Raw genomic sequence first — 11375 nt, 5'->3', positions numbered from 1 at the left:
CTTCAGCACACCGCGGGCGGGAGAAATGACGAGATGTCTCCGAGGACGGCGGCCCCGCTACCTGATGTTGTGAGGAGGTGGACAAGCAGTGGCGCAGCGTCAGCGTTTTGTGCTCGCACAGAGCCTTGCAGGAAGACCCGGAGATGACGCCTCTGCTGTAGTGGTCGCACTGACGCAGGAAACAGGAAGACGGCCACAGGAAACGGACAGCGGGTGAAGAAGAGCGCGTTTCTGCTCTCCGGTGGAAAAATTCGGTCCCTATTTTGAAAGCCTTTGCGGGAGTTGAAACGTGACGGTCCTGCCTTCCGAAGGCTTTCCGGTTGCGCGACGTGACGCTCACGTCGACATGCCGGGCGGCTACGCGCAAATCAATAGAAGGAACCGAAGCCGGTCGTGGACTTACGATGACGGCCTGACAGACGTGTCCGCGGCACAGCTCCGAGTAGGAAGCGTACTGCACGTAGAGCACCCAGCTGGCCACCAGGACGCCCAACCACGCCAAGAGCAGGTACTTCACCTTGAAGGAGGGACGGCACACGGATTGACTTTGACTCAAAGTGCGCAGCGTCCGTTTGACGCGCCTTCATCCATCTCGGCTTTTCCGCATAAGGGAGGGAGGTGGGGGGGGGGCAACTCCCAGTTCACTTCAACCCAGAGGCGGGAGGGAACATCCCGGACTGTTGCCAGGCAATCCCGGGGCCCGCAAAGACCAACGTGTGCATTGACGCGTGGATTATTTCAGGTTTACAAGACGGAAAAAAAAACAACAACCCGTGATTGATTGATGGAACCCGAACACATCCACGCAGAGGCGGGCGGGCGTACCTGCAGGCCTTTGGACAGAGGGCAGAAGAGCACCAGATGAAAAAGCCGCCGCAGAGCTCTGGCCATGGCGGCGGAGAAAGCGCAGAGCCCCGACAAGCCGCTCGGCCGCCCCCCTCCGCCGCTCCTTCTCGCTCCGGCGATCACGTCCTCGGCGCGGACGCGGCGGCGGCGCCGCGACGGGGGCGCCGCGCGTCTCGCGAAGCGTGCGGCATCTTCGCCACGCAGCTGCAGAGAACGAACCCCTCCGGCCCAGCACCTTGCCTGACGTCACGTCGCCCCCTTCCTTGCGTCCGAGTCACGTGCAAAACAAGCAAAACACCCCCGCCGGTATCAAAACGAAACACCACTGGGGGAGGGGAAGGAAAACATTTTCAAGACGACGGAAAAAAATAAAAACAAAACAATTGCCGGTGCCTTCTTCTGCATCCTCCCCCAGTCGAGCTCCCCCGCTCCGCCTCTTTCCACTTTCTCGCCCCCCCTTCAAGCCCCGCCTCTTAAAGGGGACGTGCCTCTGCCCTTTGAGCGCAAAGGAAAATGAGGTCATTTGTTTGAATGACCTCATTCAATGAGAGAAATTATTTTTCGTCATCTAACCGGATTATATTTTCATGCAATCTATTTTTTGGAATCATAGTATACATACTTTATTTCATAAAATGGTCATATTTTCCTTTTCCGAATGTTGTTCAAATAGGGCAGCCCGGTGGTCGACCGGTTAGCGCGTCGGCCTCGCGGTGCCGAGGTGCGGCGTTGGGCTCCGGCCTTCCTGTGTGGCATTTGCCTGTTCTCCCCTTGTCTGCGTGGCTTTTCTCCGGGTACTCGCTTTCCTCCCCCATTCCAAACACATGACTGATGCGGAGTGGTGAGCACGTGAGCCTGTTCCAAGGTGTGGCTTTGGATCTCAAATATAAGCCAGACATGGTAGTCTGCGGTGTGCGCGCACCGATTCATCTATTTGCTCTTTTTATTCTGAAACCGATCCTCTGATTATTGACTGACAACAGAATACTTTGCTCGTGAACTTGGCTGAAATGAGTTGAGGAGCTTCGCGTAGTGTTTCTCTGCCAACTTCTGTTGGCCCTGCTAAACATTTTTTTTGGGGTGCTGTCATTGACTCACATAGTCATGTGAGTTGCAGAGGGGCGAACTGAGGGGGTGGGGGGGGGTGTACTGGTTTTTTGTCACATTTTCCTACGGAGCGGAGCGCGGTGCCGAGGTGCGGCGTTGGGCTCCGGCCTTCCTGTGTGGCATTTGCCTGTTCTCCCCTTGTCTGCGTGGCTTTTCTCCGGGTACTCGCTTTCCTCCCCCATTCCAAACACATGACTGATGCGGAGTGGTGAGCACGTGAGCCTGTTCCAAGGTGTGGCTTTGGATCTCAAATATAAGCCAGACATGGTAGTCTGCGGTGTGCGCGCACCGATTCATCTATTTGCTCTTTTTATTCTGAAACCGATCCTCTGATTATTGACTGACAACAGAATACTTTGCTCGTGAACTTGGCTGAAATGAGTTGAGGAGCTTCGCGTAGTGTTTCTCTGCCAACTTCTGTTGGCCCTGCTAAACATTTTTTTTGGGGTGCTGTCATTGACTCACATAGTCATGTGAGTTGCAGAGGGGCGAACTGAGGGGGTGGGGGGGGGGGGTACTGTATTTTTGTCACATTTTCCTACGGAGCGGAGGTCCGGACCACTGAATGAGAGTTCAAACGTTTTGGGCCACGTCACTGTGAGACATTTGACCTCCACTCCGCCTGCCCACAGCGTGACTTCCTCCCGTGACGAGGCGGCGCCGGTGGCAAACGGATGTTGGCGGCACTGCGTCAGGATCAATCGCGCCGCCAGCATCGAGCGGCGCGGCCCGAGGGGCTCGCTCTGCAAATTGCTCACAAGGCCTTTTGAGGCGGTCGTGTCACAGAGGCCGTGATGTCGGACGACAGAAAAATGACCGCAGTCCTGTGATGTCACAAAGCGGGAATCGTCCTCCCACCCCGCCGCCTTGGCCGTTTGTTTGTCGGTATCGTATCGGGGCGATTTTCGGGAGCAACATGCCGTTTCTCTTCCTGGGTTTTGCTCTGGGAGCCGTGGCCACCAAAACGCTGAGGACCGTCGTGGGCGGCCAGCCGCCGTCACCCGCCGGTACTAAAAGCGCCTCCGCCACCGTATGCGTCACACCCGGCGAGGTTCGAGCCTCGGCTGTTGTAAAACGTGCCGCTGTTTTGCCAAACCCAACAGTTCGCGCGGGAAGCGTCGACATGTGGGACGACGAGCCCCTGGCGGGGGCGGCCGACCAAAAGAGAAGCCCGCTGAAGAAGATCTGCCGCTTCGCCAACTACTGCAACAACTGCTGGATGAACTCCACGCTGCAAGCCACGCTGAACCTCAACGTGGTCCGGCGGAAGCTGCCCGAGCGCATCCAGCAGTTCGTGACTTTACTCTCGGAGATGCCGGCGTTCGCCTGCCTCTACCTGAGCGCCCTGGAGAACCCGGGCGTGTGCTTCACGGCGGCGGAGCTTTGCGTGGCGCTGGCCGAGCTCTGCGACCGCGTCCCGGCGCTCATCCTGTACGAGAACAACGACTCTGTGGACCTGCTGGTGCCGCTCTTGTCGTGGTTCGACCGCTGCGGCATCCGCACCGGCATCAAGGTGCGCGACGTCAACCGCTGCCCGCGCTGCCACGTCACCACCTCGTCCGTCTCCAACTTGGGCAACGTCGTCACCTTGCCCAAGCCGCTCAACGGCGAGACGCTGGGCTCGTTGATTAAGCGCGCCACGGGCGGGCGGCGGGGCCGCTGCAAGGCGTGCGGCCACAAAACGGTCCACAAGCAGTTCTGGACCCATCCGGACATTTTGACCTTCTTCGTCAACCGCATCGCCGGCGACGGCTTGGTCAGCCACGACCGCGTCTACTCGCCCGAGCGGCTGGAGATGGACGTGGACGAGAACACCAAGCAGACGTACCGCCTCTCCTCCGTCATCTGCCACGCCGGCGTGGACCGTCATAGCGGACACTTTTGGTCCTACTTGTTTTCGGGCGACGTTACCATCGAGGCTAACGATACTTACCTGTCCTTTACCGACCAGGGTCCGCCCGATAAGGTCTACAACAACGGCACCACCTACCTCTACGAAGTTTAGCGGTGGGATCGAGTCCACGACGGCGTCACGCATCGCGACGACAAGGCGCCGCCATATGACGACGAGTACGTATGAAATGGCGCCACCTCGGGCTGGCTTCGGTCAGCGCCGCGCTTTCATCTGGAGGCAAAAGCAAAACTTCTGCGGTGGTACCGAAAGTGTCCGGGCCCCCACGCGCCAACGGGCGGCGGGCCGAAGAACCTTTCTGCTTTCGAGTCAGAGGCTCGATGGCGGCTGTAATTCTCAGACGGGGTTTTGCTTCCAAGCGGGACACGAGTCCCGCCGATGGCACTCCGGAGTGCCCTGTCAGTTTGCCCAAATTAAAATGTTTTTAAACACTTGGGTTTTGTTGCTGCTCTTTTTTCTCTGCATCTGCAATTCTATCTGTGAGATGTACCCAAGAGAAATGGAACATCCCATTCGACGTACCTGAAAGGCATCTGCCAGATAATGTGTGCAGCGGTACCGTGGAACTTCCATTGAGGCAAGTTAGCGCCGCGGTTCGGTCTTGCCATAAATCCAACAGTGCCAAACGAGTTCGCCTAGTTTGATGTTTTGTCGTGTTTGTTTTCGATGCGGCGCCGACTGCTTTTCATTTCCACCTGTTGCCTGCTTGCACAACCAATCAGCTCCCTCCGGCCACTTGTGTTTTGTCCAGGTGCGCGTCGTTGTCCTGTCAGTCTGCTTGTATTTCACTCTCTGGTTTCTTGCAGTCTTTGTCAGTTCCTTGCTGATGTCATGTAAACCTTGTGCTGTTTGGCTTCATGTCAGGATGATTTTTAATGACTTTGACGCATGCCTTGCCTTTTTTTTTTTTTGGTCGTTGTTGACTTGGTTCATTTCGTATTTTGATCATTCCACCTGCCTCCTTTTGAGTTTTGGGGGTGGGGTAAAAACGAACTACTTGCAGGCGTTTCGGGCTCCCTTTTGCCTCCACGCCACAAAGCGTGACCGTCGCAGCTCTTGATAACGCTTCATATCAAAATCTGCAATCTCGGGGCAGCGTGGAAAGCGCAAGATTTACTCTGGCCGAGTCATTTAGGACGCATCCAAATCCCAACATGACAGGCATTTGAGTCACCTGAAATGACTTGACACCAATGCGTTCGTCGCATGACGTGTCAAGAAAAGAGCAGGGACGCTCCATCCGACGATATGTATACAGTTGGCCCGCAGAGGGCAGCAGAGGGCCGCTGTGTTTTCCAGTTGCGTTTGCATTTCTTTTTTTCTTCAGACGCGCACGTTTGATTCGGCGCCGTTCTTCGCCGCACCCCAAATATGGCCAATGTAAAAATCATCGCGGGATGGCTTCCAGAATGTAAAATGAAGCGCGTTTACGATCGCTCCTCATTGGCGCCCTCAAGGCAGACGCATTGATTCCCCCGCGCCCCCGGTTCACCGCGAATGATTGCAAAAGTGAAGCATTTTTACATTTTAGCCCGCGGTCCACTCGCATATGAATTTTAAAATCGACCGCACACCGCAGCGCCTGTTCAATAGATTCCACCCCCCCCCCAACCCCCAAATGATGTGCCATTGTGCAAGCTCGTCGCATGAGATCTTGTCATGAACATATGACGTGCGGCATTCTGGAAGGTGTTCAAAGTGAACGTATCAGAGCCGAAGTGGACAGTATTGTACCAGATTAAGCCAATGAAGGCTAACACGATACGCTACGCTTGCCGCCGTTCGTGAAAAATGCTTGATTTCGATGTGATCTTGACCTCGCTTCTCGACCCGCTGTCCATCCATGCGCGTTGGTTGTGCAAGAGCGGATTTGTTGTTTAGGTTTTCGTTGGTCCACTGAGTCTTGGTGACTTTTTGACCAGGATGACCCCCGCAGACTGTGCAGTGAAAATTGGAGTGAAAGGTTGGCCATTAAATATGCATGGAACAGCAGGCACTGCTGGCGTTGTGTGTGTGTGTGTGTGTGTGTGTGTGTGTGTGTGTGTGGTGTGTGTGGGGGGGTGGGGGGCGCATTCGTGCACGGTGCAACGAGGGAAATTTGCAGAGGCCTAAACTGAAAAAAAAAACTGAAGGAAGATTTATGCATGGGAACAATGAAGCGGCCGTACTGATTCAAATGAATATGCAAATCTTGTCAAGCGCCATTTTGGAAGTTGATGATAATATCAAAATGGAGCGAATTACATCCTGGAGTGAATGGCCGTATGGTACCATGATAGAAAGCGAAAAGTAACAGCGTGCCATGTTGTCTGTCATTGGAGTGAATCGCGTTGCGCCACGACCGGAATGCAATCGGAGTCGATCCGATCAGAATCCGAGTCTGGCGTCATCCTCGGAACGAATGGCGTCGCTGTTATGATCCGGATCGGAGTGGATCCCGGCTAGCGCAGACAACGGCGAGCAAAAAACGTTTCTCGGCAGGACCGGCAAAGTACAACGAAAAAGGCTGGTGAGAAATCACCCGGAAGAAGCGAAAGCAGCCCAAAATGAGGGACGTCATTCGCTGCTCCGTCAAGGGCAATTGCTAATTGGCTGCCACTGGTAAAGGGGGCGGGAACTGCGGGCTCCTTGGCGTGTTTGGCGCAGAGGCGATGATGCTTTTCCGAATGAAACCGAATCTGCGGCTGCCACTGGTAAAGGGGGCGGGAACTGCGGGCTAGTTGGCTTGTTTGGCGCAGAGGCGATGATGCTTTTTTTCCGAATGAAACCGAATCTGTGCTCTCCCTCCGAGACCACATTTTCTTCGGATTTAAACAAGATCGAACTTGTTCCATCTGAACTTCACAACTTTGCTCATTATTTACACTGCGACGTCGGCTCACTTCCGACAAGTTTTGCCAACGTCCCGACTGACTGTTCGATCCGTTGAGGACAGACAGCGCTGGACTCGCCCGATCGTGACAAGCTGCCACTGAGGACGTCGTTGGAGGAACAAACGTGGCATTCGATGTGGGGATTTTTTCTTTTTTCTTGAGTCGTTTTTGTCTCCCAAGTCCTGCCCCCACCACCAGTTGGAAGCTGCCTCGACGAACAGACGGCAAAGGGGTGAGTACACAACTTGACGCGTGTTGTGAATGGAGTGCCGCCGTTTCCCAGCCTCGGCCGCTGGCGACATTATTGCTCCGCTCAAACCGACCCACAACGGTCCGAGACCTTCAAAACTCGGTCCCGAGTGGGGACATCGGATGAGGTTTTTAGCTTTAGAGTGTTCATCATCATTCACTGATATTGTTGTTGTTGTTGTTTTGTCGATGGGCTTGAACCACTCTTGAGTTTTGATATTGCACTGCGTGGTCGGTCCGCTGTTGTGTGCTATTTATTGCCTTTGGGTAGTTTGGATGACCGGCGAGTTGAAATAAATCGCTCGTTTCAAATGACTTATGCGGTGAGTACACAACTTGACGCGTGTTGTGAATGGAGGCCGCCGTTTCCCAGCCTCGGCCGCTGGCGACATGATTGCTCCGCTCAAACCGGCCCCCAACGGTCCGAGACCTTCAAAACTCGGTCCCGAGTGGGGACATCGGATGAGGTTTTTAGCTTTAGAGTGTTCATCATCATTCACTGATATTGTTGTTGTTGTTTTGTCGATGGGCTTGAACCACTCTTGAGTTTTGATATTGCACTGCGTGGTCGGTCCGCTGTTGTGTGCTATTTATTGCCTTTGGGTAGTTTGGATGACCGGCGAGTTGAAATAAATCGCTCGTTTCAAATGACTTATGCGTCATTGCTAATCTTTTATTTTTGCTTTCTCCCTTTCCTGGTCAATTAGCCTGTCACACGCTCTACTCACCCGGTAGACCTTAAACTTATGTTCATGTCGGCGTTTCCAAGGTTATACGGTATAAGGAAGTGAACTTAGACACTGTTCATAGCGGAATTGAATGCAACGGTCTCGTATCATCTCATGTCAGATTGGAATGGAGTGAATCGGATCCCATTGGCCTCGTCAATGAAATGTTGGGCATGAATCGTAGCGCGCGATACCCTGGACTGAATCGCATCGCGTGTGGAATGCCTTCAAACAATTGTTCATCGGATCAAAGCGCTCTGGGAAGGAATCGCAATCGAATCGTATGACAAGAGTGTCGCGTTGTCATTGGAGGGAATCCCTTTGTATCGTCATCGCGATTGCCGTGTCGGCGGCTTTGGCAGTGGAATGGAAGGGCTGCAGAGTCATCGTTGAACTCGAATCGCAACTGGAGCAGAGCTCCCGTCATCATTTGGAGCCAATGGAATCGCTCGGCGTGTGCCGTGAATGGATGGAATTGCGCTCGGGGCAAATTCCATCAAAAATGGGGTCGTGCGCGTCCTCCCCATACATTCTCACCGTTTCCGCGTCGCCTCCGGCATCTCAACCACAACAAAACAAAAAAGGGAAAGGCTGTGAAAAGTTTGCTTGCCCGGAGCGCCCCGCAGCGAAATCGAAATCAAATCAATCCCGCCGCCGCCGCAACGGCCGGCAAGATTGCCTGCTTGGGTTCGGCTCCAGGTTACTTGGAGAGCTTTCATCCACTTTGTCTCAACCCTGAAAAACCTGACACCTTGTCTTTTGTAGGAGGCTAAAAATATACTTTGGATTGGCTCAATTGTCGTTTTGCAGACTTGTCACCTTTTCTTCTGCACTGCCTACCCGCCCCATCCCCCACCTTTTTTTTTTCCTTTTGGTGCTGGTTGCTAGGAGACGACACTGTAGCGCCTAAAGGTTCTCAGTGCTACTTTAGATTTTTTTTTCCATCATTTTTTTTTATCCAGCTAGAATGTGGATTGAAAAAAAAAAAAAAAAAAACGAATAAGAACCTGGTCGCAAGGCCCGCGGTGTTTTGTGCAGGTTCACAAAATAAAGAGCAGAGAAGAAAAAAAGCTCGAATCTAAGCATTGGTATTGGACAAGCTAAGTCGCCAGCCTTGTGAACGCGTGCCACCGACAGTAACTCGGACTCGGGTTGGTCGCATCAATTCATTCGTTAGCCTCTGGGAGCTTTGCTTAGCCGTTAAGCTAACAACGTCAACAATATCCGTCGGGGGTCATCCAGATGGGAGAAGACTCTCGGTAGATGCCTCGGTGGTGTTTTGGGCTCGGTCGCCGGGGACAAAAATGTCTGGCGGTGATCCAGTTTTTCTCTCATCTCTTGTGACAAGATGAATTGGGACTTGGGGAACAAGCTCAGGTGTCCCGTTGAATCCTCTCGGGATCGGAGAACAAACTCGTAGCAGATGGCATGTTTTTGTAAACATTCAAGACCATTTGAGCCTTCAATGAACGTTTTTGGAAAGACAAAATCAAGTCTATTTCATGAGCCAAATGTACTTGTTTTTTGCCAGCAAAGCTCGGACGTGATTGCGAGTCCGAGGCAGAGCTAGCAAACAATTTGGGGACATCAAGTTTCGAGCCATTTCGGCGCTCGGGGTTTGCCTCAAGACATTAGCGTTCAGCTAACATTGTTGACTCATCCGCTAGCTAACTTGTGCAAGCTAAGCTGGTGTGTGTATTCTGTATACAATAAGCTCTTCTCACTCCGATTTCATCGGGAAACAGACAAAACGATCGCTGCACGGAAGATGTTACTCAGCCACTTTGCTTGCCGTCTTTTGGACATTTCTTCTGTCTCCCGACCCCGGCGCATAATTCTCTTTCGAGTCCGAAAGCATTTTAGGAGCCACCGTGAAGCGCGTCACGCAAGCAAACAATTCAAAATGTTGGAACGCGAGCCAACCCAAGCGGACGTGGCGGCACGTGCAAGCCGGCTTTCGAGCATTCACATCAAACTAGCGTCTCTTTGCCTCCATCGGGCTCCTTTCCGGTCATACGGCAAACGCTGTTAAAATGATGAAAGTGGTTAGCCTCGACTGGGCGGGAAAAGGTGGCTACATAGAGGCACTCAATTGCAAAGTTCCATACAGCTTGTGGCGCTTTGGTTCACGAGCTTGTGTCGCATGAGCCCGTCAGCAGCTTCGGCGGACTCCGCAGACGTTTTGTCTTCCGCGGGGAAGTAAACCAAACGCGACGAGAGAGAGGGGGGGGGGGGGGCTGCGCGAGTCCCTGCATCTTAACATCGCCCCGGGCTAAATTATGGATGCTACGAGGCAGGCCTTCGCGCACGTCGCTTCGCTTTTGCGCTAACAAGCGGCAGTCCGTGTCGACTTTGATCTTTGCTCACGCGTCGGCTCGGATGGTTTCACGGGGCGAACGGAGGGGAGGCCGTCAAAACATGACGACGCTTAACCGGACCGCAGCTGCCGCCAGTGACGGGAAGCGACAAGGGAAAGCGCCGCCGGCCGCTTGAACGACTGTCCATTCTGGACGTTTTTTTGGACTCCGTTTTTCGGAAGAACAATGGTACTCTTTTTGCGGTAATGTCTGCCTGACAATTTGCAGGAGGCAACTAGTTGATTTCACACCGGTTGGTCTCTCCATGAAAACAAAGTCAGACATTTGTTTTTCTTTTTGCGCCCCCTGCGCTGTCGGAGCTGCTGAACAAAAGCAAACCGCAGTCGCGTGTTATGCAAATCGTACACAAGCTGCGACGGAGTCGGTCGATCAAGAAGAGAACACGGCCGGGCAATTTCCTCGGCAAAGCTTCAAGCCACACGAGCTCGTGATTATGATTATTATGATTCTTTTTTTTTGTTGTTGTTTTTGTCATGACCGTATCGCAACCGTTTATCTTCAAAGGCAACGGAACCACTTTTCAATGAGCGCAGCTGCTGCAAATGTGCTCTTGGGAGTTCGAAGAAACACAAAAAGGTTTCAGGTTGTTGCATCTCGTTGGCACGTGAGCGACTACGAGCGAAGTGAACGGCCAACGGACGCCGCGCCAAAAGCTAAAAATAAAACGGGACTGGACGAGCAGAACAAAGAAACAAAAATTCTCATTGGGGACACGGAAAACTTTTAAGAGGACCACAAAAACGACAATCATGCATACCGGGATGGGGAAGAAATGCAAACATTTCATTTTATTTATTTTTGGTAATTTTACAGGTGAAGAGTCTTGTCTTTTGTTTTGTTTTGAGGAAAGAGAGGCAATAGATTTTGTTTTTTGTTCCAAGAATCAAAAGCAACCATTTTAAGATGGGAAAAAAAAAAAAATTCATGAGGAAAAAAGCATTTTTTTAAATCGAAAAGATTTTCTTTTTTGATCAAAGAAAAGGTTTTTCTGAGATTTTTTCCAGGCAAAAAGTTCAAAGAAAAAAGATTATTATTATTATTATTATTATTATTATTTATTTATTTTTTTTTTAAGAGTTGTGTTTTCATTCGCAGAGAAGTCATTCCAAGTAGTTCCGTGATGAGGCTTACACGCAGGCACCGGCACACACTCAAAGCTCATTATCTCTTTGGAGATTTTCACGTCTCCGGCAGCAACAAGAAAAGGAGAAGGAAAAAAAAAAAGCAAATCTTTGTGAAGTCTCTCCTGGGTAAGGGACAAAAAGCAGCGTGCGGGGTTGTG

At 52.2% G+C, this 11375-nt stretch overlaps 2 protein-coding genes and 1 long non-coding RNA gene across 4 annotated transcripts in view; 2 read left to right on the top strand and 1 right to left on the bottom strand.

Annotated features, from left to right (window-relative positions):
- dipk1b (divergent protein kinase domain 1B) overlaps nucleotides 1-1232 on the bottom strand; it is a 4651-nt gene extending 3419 nt beyond the window's left edge. The window contains exons 1-3 of one of the 2 annotated variants that reach the window (XM_019873028.1): nucleotides 826-1232; nucleotides 404-517; nucleotides 62-169 (exon numbers count right to left, since the gene is read on the bottom strand). In XM_019873028.1, coding sequence (XP_019728587.1) covers nucleotides 62-169; nucleotides 404-517; nucleotides 826-891 — 288 coding nt within the window. In that variant the 5' untranslated portion in view covers nucleotides 892-1232. The other variant, XM_019873029.1, reaches the window with a different exon arrangement.
- A 985-nt stretch (nucleotides 1233-2217) lies between these two features.
- Nucleotides 2218-4215, top strand: LOC109517706 (uncharacterized). Its single transcript, XM_019873030.1, has 2 exons — nucleotides 2218-2960; nucleotides 3057-4215. The coding sequence occupies exons 1-2, from the start codon at nucleotides 2783-2785 to the stop codon at nucleotides 3956-3958; spliced, it is 1080 nt and encodes a 359-aa protein (XP_019728589.1). The 5' UTR covers nucleotides 2218-2782; the 3' UTR covers nucleotides 3959-4215.
- Nucleotides 4216-6632: 2417 nt separating this feature from the next.
- The window catches only part of LOC109517716 (uncharacterized), a 27833-nt gene continuing 23090 nt past the window's right edge, over nucleotides 6633-11375 (top strand). The window contains exon 1 of the long non-coding RNA XR_002168599.1: nucleotides 6633-6970. This is a non-coding gene — a long non-coding RNA (uncharacterized LOC109517716). The remainder of the gene's footprint in view (nucleotides 6971-11375) is intronic.

The sequence above is a fragment of the Hippocampus comes genome, unplaced genomic scaffold (assembly GCF_001891065.2).
Source record: "Hippocampus comes isolate QL1 unplaced genomic scaffold, H_comes_QL1_v1.1 scaffold333, whole genome shotgun sequence".
In the NCBI taxonomy this organism is placed as follows: domain Eukaryota; kingdom Metazoa; phylum Chordata; class Actinopteri; order Syngnathiformes; family Syngnathidae; genus Hippocampus; species Hippocampus comes.
This window is presented reverse-complemented; position numbering and strand designations above follow the sequence as displayed.

Coding starts and splice junctions, on each gene's coding strand:
- LOC109517706 (XM_019873030.1), top strand. CDS start 2,783: ATGTCACAAAGCGGGAATCGTCCTCCCACCCCGCCGCCTTGGCCGTTT. Junction 2,961..3,056: donor CCAGCCGCCGTCACCCGCCG/GTACTAAAAGCG, acceptor CAAACCCAACAG/TTCGCGCGGGAAGCGTCGAC.